Source organism: Ahaetulla prasina, chromosome 10 (genome assembly GCF_028640845.1).
Source record: "Ahaetulla prasina isolate Xishuangbanna chromosome 10, ASM2864084v1, whole genome shotgun sequence".
Lineage (NCBI taxonomy): Eukaryota > Metazoa > Chordata > Lepidosauria > Squamata > Colubridae > Ahaetulla > Ahaetulla prasina.
In genome coordinates this window covers 32,656,075-32,671,540 of record NC_080548.1, presented here as the reverse complement: position 1 = coordinate 32,671,540, position 15,466 = coordinate 32,656,075, and the positions used below count along the sequence as shown (strand labels likewise).

At 48.3% G+C, this 15,466-nt stretch overlaps 2 protein-coding genes across 2 annotated transcripts in view; one reads left to right on the top strand and one right to left on the bottom strand.

Moving 5' to 3' along the window:
* Positions 1–232: 232 nt before the first annotated feature.
* TMEM160 (transmembrane protein 160) lies at positions 233–3,751 on the top strand. The gene is made up of 3 exons (XM_058195842.1): positions 233–1,552; positions 2,886–2,978; positions 3,137–3,751. The coding sequence occupies exons 1-3, from the start codon at positions 1,360–1,362 to the stop codon at positions 3,379–3,381; spliced, it is 531 nt and encodes a 176-aa protein (XP_058051825.1). The 5' UTR covers positions 233–1,359; the 3' UTR covers positions 3,382–3,751.
* A 3,070-nt stretch (positions 3,752–6,821) lies between these two features.
* The window catches only part of NPAS1 (neuronal PAS domain protein 1), a 31,429-nt gene continuing 22,784 nt past the window's right edge, over positions 6,822–15,466 (bottom strand). Inside the window, exons 8-11 of the mRNA XM_058196489.1 lie at positions 15,132–15,238; positions 13,088–13,235; positions 9,885–9,982; positions 6,822–8,722 (exon numbers count right to left, since the gene is read on the bottom strand). Coding sequence (XP_058052472.1) covers positions 7,521–8,722; positions 9,885–9,982; positions 13,088–13,235; positions 15,132–15,238 — 1,555 coding nt within the window. The 3' untranslated portion in view covers positions 6,822–7,520. The remainder of the gene's footprint in view (positions 8,723–9,884; positions 9,983–13,087; positions 13,236–15,131; positions 15,239–15,466) is intronic.

The following is a 15,466-nucleotide window of genomic DNA, read 5'->3' as shown; positions in this document are numbered from 1 at the left end:
GTTGTTCCAGCAGCTCTTCGTCCAGATCGCGGTACTGCAATGCTTGGAGGCTTGTCTCAGGGCTGCCATGTAGTCGCTGATAGACTCGCCTTCTTGTTGCCTCGCTCCCCAAACTCGTACCGTCGAACGATTTGGACGGGCTGGTGCGTAGTGATTCTTCAGGAGGGTCTGAAGGGTCTGCCACGACACGGAGTGTAGCGGTGTTGGCTCCGCCAGGGCTTCTGCGACGGCGATGACTGCGGACCCACAGTGGCTTATGAAGTAAGCCCGTTTGCGGTTGTCGGAGACTCCCTGTAACTCGTTTGCCTCCAGGAAACTTTCGAAACGGGTCATGTATATTCCCCATGTTTCCTGGGCAGGGTCAAACGGAGTGGGTGGCGTGTAGCCGGTCATCGCTGCATTCGCTATCACCTTGCTGGGTTTGATTCTCGTAGTGAGTTCAGCTCTGTTCTGGTGCTCTGCCTCAAGATCCCATCCTCGTCGCCAATGTTAAGTTCGGGTATTGACGAGGCAGGAGACCAGGTTAGTGACAACAGCTCTTTAATATAGTGTGACCCAGCAAAACTCTGGAGAAAAACCTCTCCTTATATACACTTCAGCCTGAGGCTGCAACCAATCAGGAACGAGATATTTCCCGCCTAAAACTCCCGCCAAAACTTACAGTAATACATTACAGTTTTAAGTTGACTCCCTATATATAGTTAAACATTAGGAAAACGCCTTGAAAAGCTGGCCTTGAGGCTTTGGTTACTAGTCCCTGAATTCACTGCTGGCACATAATCAACCTACGCAATCTGCTAATAGTGCCAATAATGCAAGATCTCCGGAAGGAGGATACGGACTTAAAAAGTGGGGACCATAAGCCCCCCCCCATGAATGAAAACGCCCCATTTCTCATGGGAAGATCTGAAAAATGGGAATGACTTTCACTGGACACTTTTAGTGGCGCTTTTTGCAGTTCTGGGCAGGAAGCCCTGAATATTCACTTGAACCACTTTTAAGCAACACTTTGGCTTGAGATACATGTGAACGCAGCCCGGCGTGTCGGGGTTGAAAGATGCTTGCTCCACCTTTTGCCTCCTAATCCAGGAAGAACTACATTTACCAGAGTGCATTTCCACCCGAAAACTGCAATGGCTACGAAATGATGGGCAGGCCGAGTCCCGCCCCTTTTTAAACAAACAGCGGCCTCAGCCAGTGGCTTTTTGAGCAAGGCGCCTTCGTCTCCGCAAAGAGGCGGCGGTGGCTTGGAATGACAGCTCAAGCGGCCTATCAGTACTAATCCCGCCCACCGAGCCTGACGCAACGGGAGACCGAGGTGTCCGATCCCCAGAGCGGCTCCAGGGCCTCTTCCTCGCTATGGCGTTCGGCGGCGGTTGGTGGGGCCGAGCCGCGGCGCGGGCCAGGGGAGCCGGCGGACTGCTAAGAGGAGAGGCCTGGCCGTGGCTACGGAGGCCGACGAGGCCCAACTCCGGCCGCGGCGCGCCGCTCCCGCCCGCTTCGGAGCTAGACAAGGCAGACGCCTGGCTGCTCCGCAAGAGTCACGAGACCGGTGAGGAGGAGGGAAGGCGGGGCTGGCGGGTGACGTCATGTTGCCTGACAGCTGGGCGGGGCTGTAACAGCGGCTTGCCTGCGGGGCGTGATGGGAGTTGTAGTCCCTCAAAGTTGGCCTTTCATTTTATCAGCGTACAAAAATATATACATATGCACATTAAAGTAGAAATAAGGATATAAGGTCAATAGCTTAAGATTCAAAGCAAATCAAAGCAAGCATTTTGATATGAATTGCAGCAATTCTTTTTCTTAATATTATATATTAATATAATAATATAATATATAATTTATAATAAAATATTAATATAATAATTCAAGGCCTGGAATATTGGGCTCTTGAATTGTAATGAATACTGTTGATTTTTTTTACTTTTAAGTTAATTCGATAGTAGAAAATAATCTAATCATGTTGTATAAATATTGTACTGAGACAATGCAAGTTATCAAGATTTATACAAAAATAATGAATTACATCCCCCCACTTATCCTACTCCCTCCCTCCTCATCTTTTAGTTGTAGTTGATAACTCGTATATTTATAGTGGTTTTTTTGTATTGTGTACATGTTGTTGTATTGTTGTATTGTTTTTAATACTGTATGCCCCCCAGAGTAACCTAGTGACCGGATGGGCAGCAGAAGTTTAATAAGGAAATAAATAATGAAAATGAAAAAATAAGAAACTGTATCTGAGTGAGACCTCTTGGAAGACCCTGCCCAGAACACCCTGAATTTTATAGTTAACGTCAGATGAATGGATGGGTAGATGGATGATAGATAGATCGTTTAAGAGATGGATACATAGATAGATATAGGCATAGATAGCTAGATGATAGATGATGATGGATAGATTGATGACGGGTGGATGAATGGATGGATGGATGGATAGATAGATAGGTAGGTAGGTAGGTAGGTAGGTAGGTAGGTAGGTAGGTAGATAGCCAGTGGTGGATTGCTCCTGGTTCTGTTCGGTTCTATAGAACCGGTAGTAAAACCGGCGGGAGACTCTGCCCACTTGCCCTGACATCATCAAGGGGGCTTCTGCGCATACGCAGAAGTGCACACACACACATGCTCTCGTTGCAAACTGGTAGTAAAGGTAAATAGAACTGACCCTTGTAGATATTGGTAGATGGAGAGATACTGGTAGACAGATATAATAGTTTAATAGCTAGATAGATAGATACAGGCATAGATGGCTAGATGAAAGATAGGTAGATGATAGACAGACAGATAGATGATTGACAGGCTGGCAGGCAGACAGACAAATATGCCGGATGGAGGAATGGATATGCAGAGCTGACTGTGTCCTCCTGTTTCTGCTTGTCCTTCAGCCTTCCTATCCTGGTTTCGGAATGGGCTGCTGGCCACGGGCATCGGCGTGATTTCCTACATGCAGAGCGACATGGGGCGAGAAGCGGCCTATGGTGGGTAATCCAAAGGCCATTCAGCTGGGCTGGGTGCCCAGAGCTGGCCTGGCCACAAAGCATCAGGGCAGCTGCAGCTCCCGTCCGAGGAGAGCTGGAAAGCCAGCTCCATCTTTCCATCTTAGCATCTTTCTTCACATCCCATGTTTCCCCCTCAGGTTTCTTCATTCTCGGGGGAATCTGTGTCTCGTACGGCAGTGCCTCCTACTTCGTCAGCCTCCTCCTCCTCCGCCGCACCATGATGCTCTCCTTCTCGGCCGCCCTCCTGAACTCGGCCGCCGTGGTCAGCGTGGCTCTCTTCTGGCTCTGCGCCATCTCCCTCTACATCGGCCGGCTGGAGGTGGAAATCATCCAGGAGGACGTCACCGACAAGAGGAAGGAGAACGGCAAGGCTGAAAAATGAAAGCCGGAGGGACTCTTCTGGACTCGATGAGACTCTACGGACAATTCGGAAGGGACCGCTCCAGGGTGTTTGGGTCGGAGGGGACCATGGAAGAAGGAAGGAAGGTTGGCTGGCCGGCTGACTCTCCTGCACACGAGAGACGAGTGGAAGGAAGTCTGGTCTTTCAATTTATTTCAGATTTTCTGGATGGGGAGCAACAGATGGGAGGGGAAGGAAGGAAGGGCTTTGAAACCTTCCTCAGAGCAAATGAGCTCTGGAAGCATGAATACTTGCTACTTAAGGATCTTTGATGCTTTTCATGAGTGGGCCTGCTTTGCAAAAAAACCCTCCCCTTTTTGCTTCGCCCCTGCTTTCTGGTTTCAGGTGTGTGTGTGTGTGCATGTGTGAATAAAAGCCGATTGTCTGAATGTCTTCTGCATAGCTTGCCTTAGCTTGTCCACTCTCGCTTACACTTCGGACTCTTTCTCCGCCTCGCTTCTGTCATTGGGCCGGCTGTCGCTCTGGACATTTATATTAAAGACACACAAAGCAAATTGTGCATTTTCTAAGGTTTTTTGTGTGAGAGAAGGGAGTGGGGCCTGTTTTGAAGATACGTTTGGGAAATAATATTTGCTATTATGCTATTATTATTACCTGCAAGAGCAAGGAAGGTCTTGAGGTGGGCGGAGGGAGGCTCTTTGAAATAACATGTTTCCCCAAAAATAAGATCGGGTTTTATATCAATTTTTGCTCCAAAAGATGCATTAGGACTTATTTTTTGGCTAAATCTTATTTTTTGGGAAATATGGTACCAAATGCACCCATCTGGCAATCTGAACTGGGGCTTATTTTGGGGGTAGGGCTTACATTACGAGCATCCTGAAAAAAAACCATGCTAGGACTTATTTTCTGGTTGGGTCTTATTTTCGGGGAAACAGGGTACAGTTAATCCTCAATTTACAACAATTCATTTAGTGACTGTTTGAAGTTAGTACAACGGCACTTAAAAAAAATATTTTGTGACTGTTTTTCACACATACGACCGTTGCAGCATCCCTTATGAAAGGTTGTACAATGGGGCAAAAGTCACTTAACCAATGTCTTACTTAGCCACAGAAATGTTGGGCTCACTTGTGGTCGTAAGTTGAGGACTACCTGTGGCAAAGCCAGAGTCTTGTTGGCATCGTCTCCAGAGGGGGAAGAGTTAGGGCACTTAGAGCTGGTTCTGTGCCTCACCATTTACGGTGATCCCTTTAAATTTCACTCATTTTGAATTTCAGGAAGCTGACTTGGGAAATGTGTGATCTAAGTCAGCTGCAGGTTTCCATAAAATGAGGCTTCTTTGGGTTAACTCCCGAGGATATGTGGTCCTTTCAAGGGCCCGCTGGGGAGGAAGTCTATGGAGATTCTCCATCATGGTTGTCCCAAAGGTGCTTTTTCCAAGAGGCAGCTGAACTTCCTTTGTTTTTCTTCGAAGACGTTTCGCTTCTCATCCAAGAAGCTTCTTGGATGAGAACTGAGCTGAAGAACAACAGAACTGAAGAAGCTTCTTAGATGAGAAGCGAAACATCTTCAAAGAAAAACCAGAAAGTCCAATTGCCTCTTGGAAAAAAAGCACCTTTGGGCTGGGGACGAAGTGCTTGTTTGATCACTCAGGGTCAGGTAATTAGTAAACTAATTACTTTAGTTAATTAATCCAAAAGAGGAAGACAGGACACATGACAAAACAGCTTTCCCAGTCTGCTGAAATCATTTTAGAAGGCAGGAAAGAATTCTTGTTTATTTTTTAATGTTCTTTCAAGTCTCAGATTGCCAAAAGAAGCTGCAAAATGTCAACAAGAAATTATAGCTACCTTCAGCTACCTGATTAATAAAAGGAAAGAAAAAAACCCACAGACACGTACAGTTCTTTAGCAAGGAGTTATAGAGGGAGGGAAAAAATTCACATTATCCAAGTGCTACAATCGTCGGTGGGCACCATCCGTGTCCCACTGACACGTAGAGACAGTCCTCGACTTAACGACCACAGTTCAGCTTGAAATCTGTTGCTAAGTGAGATGTTGAGTGAGCTTTGCCCCATTTTGCGACCTTTCTTGCCACCGTCGTTAAGGGAATCACTGCAGTGGTTAAGCTAGTAACCTGGTCATTAAGTGAATCTGGCTTCCTCACTGACTTTGCTCGTCAGAAGGTTGCAATACTGGACCACGTGATCCTGGGACGCTGCGGCCGTCATAAATACGAGCCAGTTGCCGAGCATCTGAATTTGGATCAGGTGACCATGGGGAGACTCCAATAGTCATAAGTCTGAAAAACTGTCATTTGCCACTGTTTTCACTTCGAAAGTCACTAAGGTTGTAAGTCGAGGACTGCCTGTACAGTTTATTTTGAATAAGTGCTTAAAATTACAGTATTTTCTTTCTTTCTGCTCCAGTGCCACCTTTACCTGTGTTGCCCTGACTCGCCCCCTTTTCTAAGCCAGCTTGAACCCGGGTCCAGCCCTTCTCATCTGCTGCTGGGACTATAGCATAGGAATTGGGGAAAGAATTGAAGAGGATTTTTGCATAAAAAGAGGAACAAAAGTACCTTTATTGGGGGGCCAGATCCAAAAGGCAACCTAGAAGTGCCAACAAAGGACCTCAAGAGGTCTCTTAATAAAGAGGCGGCATTTTGCATCCGTTCAATTGCTGGATAGCTAGGACAACTGTTCAAAAATAAACTGTATAGAACAATTTAATAGCTCAGGATTAACTTGATATCAGTGGGAAAACCACCTTCTACATCCATGTAACACATTGGGTGACGCGTATACGATAGGGGCGCCCAACTGGGCACCTTTAAGACCTGTGGACTCGAACTCCCAGAATTCCCTAGCCAGCCTTAAAGTTGGCTGGCTGGGGAATTCTGGGAGTTGGAGTCCACAAGTCTTAACGTTACCTAGGTTGGACATCTCTGGTGTAGGAGAAAGATAGGCAGAGTCTGGAGGTGGAGTCAAGAGAGGAACTAGCCTGAAATCCTTACATCCTCACAAAAGGTCCAGGTCCAATCCTTCTTGAATTCTCTTCACCCTTATCTAGCTCCAATATACCGCTGACCGTGAGTTGACTAGATTCTTCAGTACACACACGAGGAATAAATCAGCTTCACACGAACGTGACCTCTGCTCCTGCTTCTTCGGGCCTGGCCATGGCAGGTTTTGCATGTTCAACTTGGCCACCCACCCTTGATCCAAGCTCACTCCATCTCAAGATGAGTTCAGAAGTGGTGGGGAACTTCGGCCCCTTTATGACTTGTGGACTCCCAATCCCAGCACGCTGGCTCAGGAATTCTGGGAGTTGAAGTCCACAAGTCATAAAAGGGCCATAGTTCCCCACCCCTGCCTTCAGGGATAAATTCCCTCATCCCCCCCCAAAGCTCAAGGTCAGCATCTCTGCAAAATCCAAGTTGGAAAAAGTTTGCCGATTTGCACAGCAAGGCCACGCGGCCACGTTCCTAGAAGGATCCATTCGCACCATTTTCTATACTTGATTTGATTGATCTTCGCGGTGTCCTCGTATGGATTTGTCCCTATTGCATATTTCAAGGATTAATTCAACGGGAGCAAAACAATGTGAACTGCTGGTGTGACAGGCTGGAATAAGCACATTGAGGAGAGGCATGGTGGGCAACGGCGGGCAACTTTTCATTGGCACATAAATGCAGGTTATAATTGACCACCGACAAACCCCCCCACTTCCCCGAGTTTTTAAAATCAGTCAAGTTCTAGCAGCAGGAACACAGATACAGATGTGCGTGGGAGGTGCCCCTCAATACGTCTGTGGGACTTTTTTCCTGGAAGTTTGGATAGATTTTCCACATTCCTCCAAGCAAAATCCTCCACCAAACACCCCCATTTCAATCCACCGCCGATCTTCAGAAGATGGCGATGGGCCATCCACTCTCCTTGGCGCCGAGGACTAGGAAAGAGATGTGATGAGCAGGTACGTAGGTAGGTAGTAACTTCTTCCAGGACTAAATGTTTCTTCCCCCGGGCTTCCAGAAGGCTGGTGAGCACCCCAGCACCGAGCTATCTCAAGATCCGATCGCTCTCTTGCAGGCAGGATTCAACCGTGGTTCTCTGGGCAAAGAGGACACCGATTTGATCACGGACCATCAATGCGTGGTTAATCCTCCTTGCGTTCCAGAGCTGACCCACTGTGGATACCCCCACTGGCCACAGAGAAGGGCAGGGTGGAAAACAAAGAGTCAGCAGCCGCAAAGGCTCCCCCGGAAATCTGGGCCAAGCTAGCTGAGTTCCCAAACGGGGCCACCATGTTCAACCGCTGCAGGTGATGGTACATGATCTCCCGGGAGGTCTTGGCCTCGGCACTGCTGATGTCCATGAGGCTGAGTGGGTGGTGGGAAGGCGGCAGCATGTTGCTTGGCATGGCCAGGGTCATGTCCGCGGGAGCGTAGCGAATAGTACTCGTGGTGTAGAGTCCCGGGGAGCCGGCCGGGGAGCTGGAGTGCGGATTGCCGAGCTGATGCATCAAAGGGACGACCACGTTGCTCGTGTGGAACCTCTGGAGAACTTCCATCTCCGTCGGGTAGATCAGCGGAGTGAAAGGTGTGGTGGTGCCCCGGTCCTCACAGGGGGAGCCCGAGAGCGGAGGCGAGAGCGTGTCCCCCGAGGAGGACGGAGCCGCCCGGGGAGAGGCGCTGAAGGGCCCCTTGGCCGGACCGCTGTCCATCTCGGGTGGGGTGAGCACCGAGTCTGGGATGGAGACATACAAATGCGAGGACGCCTGTCTCACTACAGGCTTCTCCAGCCGAAGGGCTTTGTTCACAGGGAAAGGACTGGCCTTCGCCCCAGGACAGGTCCAGAGCCCCACTTTGGCCTGGAACCCCTGCTCCGATTTGATGCTGAGGGCCGGACTGGCTCTGAGGGAGGCACCCTTTTGGGTCTGGATGACAGAGGTGAACTCTGATGTGCAAGGTCGGCTGGGAACCATGGTCTTCCGCCCGCCGGTCTTGCAACCATTCACCTTCCTGGCCAGGAGCCCCGTCTGCTGGGGGACCAGCTCTGGCTCCGAATCGCTGCTGCTGTCGGAGTCCTCGGAGCTGGTCGGCAAGGTCTCCTCCTTCCCCTTGGATAGGGGGCTCTCAGGAGAGAACTCCAGCTTGATGCGCTTCCTGGGAGGGGTCTCTGTGTTGCTGCCAGCCCCCTCCTCCGATGCCGCCTCTTCTGGGTATTTGGTTTCAGGACCACTGGGCTTGCTCTCCACCAGGTGGCAGTGCCGCCTCATTTCGGCCACACTTCTGGGGTAGGACTGGGCCAGGGTCCCCGGTGGTTTGCTGGCCGGGCACGGCTTCCCCCGGTCAGTCTCTGAAAAGGGAAAAACAGGGAAGTGTCAGCCAGACAGGGAATGTGTTCGGACCCAGCTCCCCAAACACAACAAACCCTCTCTATTTAAATCAATGATTCCTTTATTAGGAGCGCCAGCAGCCTCTCTCACCGCAGGCTAACAAGTCCGTCCGGCTGGAAGATGGATAGTGGTCTGCCACATCTATTCCTCTTCACCACCCTGCCTTTTGATCCCCAGGACTAGGGTGGGGCTTTGCTAACAGTGGTGGCTCTTCCGTCCCAAGGACCAGCCCATAGATCTCCACTGCTCTCCTCTCCTCTGCCTTCTGTGCATCTGTCTGTCAGTCACTGGACCCAGCTGTTCCTCCTCTTCCTCATCAGGCACCTCCAGACCTGGCGGCTGTTGACTCTCCAACTGAGGGCTGACATACGGCCCAGGCTCCGCCTCTCTCTCTCCCCCCTCGGGTTGCCTTGATGCTGGCCCTGACTCCCACGCCTCCTCCTCCTCCTCTGAGGCTGCTGGAGGGGCCAACAGGCCACAACAGAATGCCCTAACCATACATCCACCAGGCACCAGAGGGAGACCCAACCCCCTTTACTAACTGGATGGAAGTATGGACTTTGGTTAGATTACGCTTGGTATCCGGTGTCCAGTTTTGGTGACCACAACACAAAAAAGATGTTGAGACTCTAGAAAGAGTGCAAAGAAGAGCCACAAAGACAATAAAGCAGAGGTGTCCAATCTTGGCCACTTTAAGACCTGTGGACTTCAACTCCCAGAATTCCCCAGCCAGCTGTGCTGAGAATTCTGGGAGTTGAAGTCCACAAGTCTTAAAGTTGCCAAGATTGGCCACCCCTTGTGTTAAAGCGTCTAGAGCAGGGGTGTCCAAACTTGGCCCCTTGAAGAGTGGTGGACTTCAACTCCCAGAATTCCCCAGCCAGCATGAGCTATAAATATGAGCAAGTTGCTGGCTGGGGTATTCTGGGAGTTGAAGTCCACCACTCTTCAAGGGGCCAAGTTTGGACATCCCTGGTCTAGAGGCTAAACCACACAACCAATGGTTGCAGGAATTGGGTATGTCTAGACTAAAGATCTTTTCTCCCGAACGTCTTCTTCCTCTTCCACCAGCAAGGCACCGTCAAAAGGTGCCCCCCCCCATGCAAGCCCTTCCAGGACGTTCACCTTTGAAATCCGTTCCTGCGCTGGGAGCTTCCGTCTGTCTGGCGGGAATGCCAGGAACCTGGAAAACATCCAGAGCGATGTTCTTGCATTCTGGTTTGCTGGAAAACATTTTAAAAATATAAAGAGCAGGACGTTATTGTTGTATTTATTTGCATCACACTGTTTTTCTTCTTTCAAATTTTGCTGGTCATTGACCTAATAAATGTGGACTGACTGATGGATCTTGCTTGTGTTGCCAAGGTCGGTCCCTGACTTGGAGGCAGCAAAGCCCCTTCAGCTGCCCCTTCCCCAAGCTAAAAGAAATGCAAATTGCCTCCTGATTTGCAAAAGTAAGAGGCAAAGGATTAAAATAACTGCTCATTCCACCCGCCTAAGAAAGCCCACTTGAATGGGACTGACACAGCCAGCCACCTGCAGCCGGAAGCAGCAGCCTAAGGAAGGGACGAACGGCAATGGAGGGCCACAGTTGCTCCATTGTCCAAGAACAAACAGAGGCAGATTAAAATTGCAAACTCCTAGAAAGAAAGAAAGAAAGAAAGAAAGAAAGAAAGAAAGAAAGAAAGAAAGAAAGAAAGAAAGAAAGAAAGAAAGAAAGAAAGAAAGAAAGAAAGAAAGAAAGAAAGAAAGAAAGAAAGGGAAAGGAAAGAAGGAAGGAAGGAAAGAAAAACAGAGAGAAAGCAACAAAGCAAGAGAAAAAAAGAGAGAGAGAGGGAGGGAGGGAGGCAGGAAAGAAAAAAGAAAGAAAGAAAGAAAGAACGAAAACAAAGAAGGAAGGAAAGAAAGAAAGAAAGAAAGAAAGAGAAAGAAAGAAAGAAGGAAGGAAGGAAGGAAGGAAGGAAGGGGCCTCTGGTGGCCCAACAGACTAAATCTGTCTGTTATTAACACAGCTGCCTGCAATTACTGCAGGTTCGAGTCCCACCAGGCCCAAGGTTGACTCAGCCTTCCATCCTTTATAAGGTAGGTAAAATGAGGACCCAGATTGTTGGGGGCAATAAGTTGACTTTGTATATAAATATACAAATAGAATGAAGACTATTTCTTGACATAGTGTAAGCCGCCATGAGTCTTCGGAGAAGGGCGGGATATAAATGCAAATAAATTAAAAAAAAAGGGAGGAAGGAAAGAAACAGAGTGAAAGCAAGAAAGAAAGACAGAGGGAGGGAGGGAGGGAGGAAGGAAGGAAGGAAAGGAAGGAAGGAAGGAAGGAAGGAAGGAAGGAAGGAAGGAAGGAAGGAAGGAAGGAAGGAAGGAAGGAGTCGGGCAGGGGGATTCATTGCTATGGGAGTGATCTGTAAAGGTTTCAAATAAGATTTTGTACAAAGGTCACCAGGATTGCAGGAGAAAGGAGGCAGCAAGTTGGGGTTCTGCTTGCCGGACTAATTCTGGACCCCAATTTGGGACTTTCCTGATCTGGAACGGATTCCAACGGCTACAGGTTGTCCTCTGCCAGGTCTCTCAACTCATTGACGTTTCTAAGCACCTTTTGTAAGGCCTGTGACGCTTGGTGCTTCGGACTCTGATGAAAGAATTCTTCATTCCTTAAACACTTCAGTCCCTTTAAGACTTCTGGACTCCAACTCCCAGAATTCCCCATTTGAAATCCACGGTCTAAAAATGGCCAAGTTGGGAGACCCTGGTTTTAAGGAAGCCTTAGGCAGAAGACTTTGGGGGCTCAGCTTTCAACCTCCACCCCAAATGGAAACTCCTGCTGCCCCACTGCAACACACACACACACACACACACACACACACACACACGGAACGGCTTTATCCACCTATTTAGGAGCTGCCGTCTGCGAATCTATGGGAGGCTGGGGAGATTCAGTGGGGGAGAAGCCCACCCCTCTTTGCCTTGATTGGCCACAAAAAAAAAGTTTGTCAGCAACTGCAGGAGCAGCACAGCTGCCTTTCACTCCATCTTCACCCCCCACTGAACTGCATAATTTCCCCCCTCCCCATGTGCTTGCAAAGGGAGCAACGAAGCCCCCAGCAGAGGGGCAACCAGCTTGGATTGTTGCTCAGCTCCGTTTGTTATTATTTTACCCCCCAAATCTTGGACCCTCCTGAAAGAAAGCCCCTCTCTTCTTGCAATACACACACACAGACACTGCCAGCTACAGGACCCCCAACAACCCCACCCACCCCCTCCCATGCAAAGTTTTAGGGGCAGCTGCGGGGGAGAGGGAGGGAGAAGGAGCTTGCTTGCAGGCAGGGAGGCTGCTGCAAGAAAGTTAATTAGGCTCTAATTACAGCTCTAATTAACTAAAATACTAATCACCCTGACAAATCATACATTAGTATCGGCAATTGCATGCCCGTATTAGCATAAGAATGCTTCCTTTGCCTTTATGGAGAGGGGGAAAAAGAGAATGCAGCCATTAATAACCATCTGGGCCGGCCATTCACACAGCCCGGCTTTTATTCCTGCAAAAAAAAGACTCGGCAGAGGAAATTTGGGCAGTTTAAAGGGTCCAGCTGGGTGGGGAGGGCCCGAGGGGGCTGGGGAGGAGCAGCAAAACCAGGGTGAGGACAGAGCAGGACCCAGAGCCCGAAGGGTGCGCTGGTGGAGGGAATCCAGAATCCAGAATTGTGATGGTCTGTATTTCTTTCTTTTTTTAAAAACAAAATCCCTAAATGGAGAAATTTAGCCCAGCAGGGAGAATACCTGCAGAGCTAAGTTTCTGCTTTAAGGGAATTTAGGGTAGAAAAGCACATAAGGCGGTCTTGAAAAAGGTTGGGGAGCAAATTTTGCTGGACTGCCTCTGTCCTCCTCGAGAATAGAAACAGAAATAGGAACAGAACAGAACAGAACAGAACAGAACAGAATTCTTTATTGGCCAAGTGTAATTGGACACAAGGGAGAGAATTCTGGGAGTTGAAGTCCACAAACACCTGAGGGTAGAACAAGAAGCAATGGGTGGAAACTGATCAAGGAAAGAAGCAACTTAGAACTAAGGAGAAATTTCCTGACAGTTAGAACAATTAATCAGTGGAACGACTTGCCTGCAGAAGTTGTGAATGCTCCAACACTGGAAATTTTTAAGAAAATGTTGTATAGCCATCTGACTGAGATGGTGTAGGGTTTCCTGCCTGGGCAGAGGGTTGGACTAGAAGGCCTCCAAGGTCCCTTCCAACTCTGTTGTTATATTATATTATATATTAAGTCTTAAAGTGGCCAAGGTATATCCGAATTCTTATACTCACCTGAGGATGTAGTTCACCCACACCATGTTTTTTTCGGAGGGATTCTTGACGTTGACCGAGATGGTGGCGCAGGACTGGACCCAGATGAAGCCCCCATTCTTCTGCAGCCAACGATAATAGCGGGTGACCACCTGTCCCTTGTTCAACACTAAAGAGGGGTGCAGAAAGAACAAAAGAGTCCATCTTGGCCAAGGCTCAAAACAGCCACGTGCTCAATTCAAACTTCTGCAGGTGTTTTAACTGCCAGGCAGTTTGCTTGTAGACGTTTCATGACCCAACTAGAGAATGTCACCTGTGCAAGTGGAGGTGGGATATGTGCCCCATTTATATACATGGTGACATTGTCTTGTCAATGTCATTGTGATTTTCCCCTTGATGGTGCCTTCATTTGGGCATTACACTGTAAGCCGCCCTGAGTCTTCGGAGAAGGGCGGGGTATAAATGTAAACAAAAAAAAAAAAATTACTCTCTGCTTGATGGTTTGTTTGGGGTTAATCCCTGCTTATCTAAGTGTTGGCTGCTGGAGAGGAGGTATTCTCTCACCCTCATCAGCACTGATGATGTTCCCTAGTTGGGTAATGAAATATCTGCAACCAAACATCCAAGCTTAAGAGAAGCACCAAGAACTCCACAGACAAATTTATTTACAGCATCTTACCACATTTATCTGATACAGTAAATATTACCTTACTTGCAGCCCATAAAGCATTTCCTTTCCTGAAAGGGAACTCCCTCTTGGTGGCAGAAGCAGTGTACAAATCATTCAAAAATCATTTTCTAGATAGCTCCACGAAAACAATCGCGATGCTTAGGGAGATGGGCAAAGCTCCCCAAAACAGGAGAAGTGTACCTGATTTATTTATTTATTTATTTTTATTTATTATTTAAATTTATATACCGCCCTATCTCCCAAAAGGACTCAGGGCGGTTTACAGGCATATAAAACATCAGTATACAAAATTAAAATAATCTTTAAAAAACTTATTCCAGTGCCCTATCATTTAAAATAGAAATATAAATATTAAAATCAGTTTAAAACCCCTATAAAATTTAAAAATCTAAGCCAGTCCTGCACAGATGAATAAATGTGTCTTGAGCTCGCGACGGAAGGTTCGAAGGTCCGGAAGTTGACGGAGTCCTGGGGGGAGCTCGTTCCAGAGGGCGGGAGCCCCCACAGAGAAGGCCCTTCCCCTGGGCGTCGCCAGACGACACTGCCTAGCTGACGGCACCCTGAGGAGTCCCTCTCTGTGAGAGCGCACGGGTCGGCGAGAGGTATCTGGTCGCAGTAGGCGGTCCCGTAGATAACCCGGTCCCGTAGATAACCCGGCCCTATGCCATGGAGCGCTTTAAAGGTGGTCACCAAAACCTTGAAGCGCACCCGGAAGGCCACAGGTAGCCAGTGCAGCCTGCGCAGGATGGGTGTTATGTTATATAAACAGCTCACCGTACTGCATGGAAATAAGAAGTTTGTTGTTCCTAACATCTTTTATCTTTTTGTAATTTTGTTGAAATGTCTTGGTTTTGGATGGTTATCAGAGGCCCAGTTTTGTGGGGAAGCTGAACAGCATACAGATTAGTCCTCGACTTACAACGGTTTGTTTAGTGACCGTTCAACGTTACAACGGGACTGACAAAAGTGACTTACGACTTACATTTTTCAGACTTACGACCATTGGAGCATCTCTCCGGTCACATGATCAAAATTCAAATGCATGGCAACTGACTCATAGTTATGACGGTCTCAGTGTCCCAGGGTCACAACCTTTTACGACCTTCTGACAAGCCAGATTCACTTAACAGCCATGCTACTAACTAAACAACTGCAGTGAGTCACTGCAAGGTCATAAAATGGAGCAAAACTCACTTAACAACTGCCTTGCTTAGCAATCAAAATTTGGGGTGGCCAATTGCGGTCATAAGTCAAGGACTACCTGTACCACTAATATGTCTGGTGAAGAAGGAAGCCTCTGGGATTGCAACTTAGCAAGGATCTCAGGATCCATAAATCCCGACATGCCATTGCACCATTCTTGGGGCCACGTACAGTCCAAGTGGCTTTGCTGGATCCCTTCAACGTCTTCTCCATGAATGAACCGATAGCAGCTCTTCCCCACGAGTTCCGAGGGACAAAAGTCCATGTAGTCGGTGATCCTGAAGAAGAAAAGAAGAAGGAGACAGTTGTTGACCAGAAATGGTCTTTGGTTTGGGGTGGAATTTAAAGGAGAAGTAGAGCTTGGTCAAACTCTTGTAGATGGTCTTGAAGGGGAGATGACCCACATGGTCTTCTCCATGGGGTGTCTAAGGAAAGCTAGGACTTCCTGGCTTCTTGGAAAGGCAGGACACCTTCTAAGGTGAAGACAGACCTTGGGTCCACCAAGG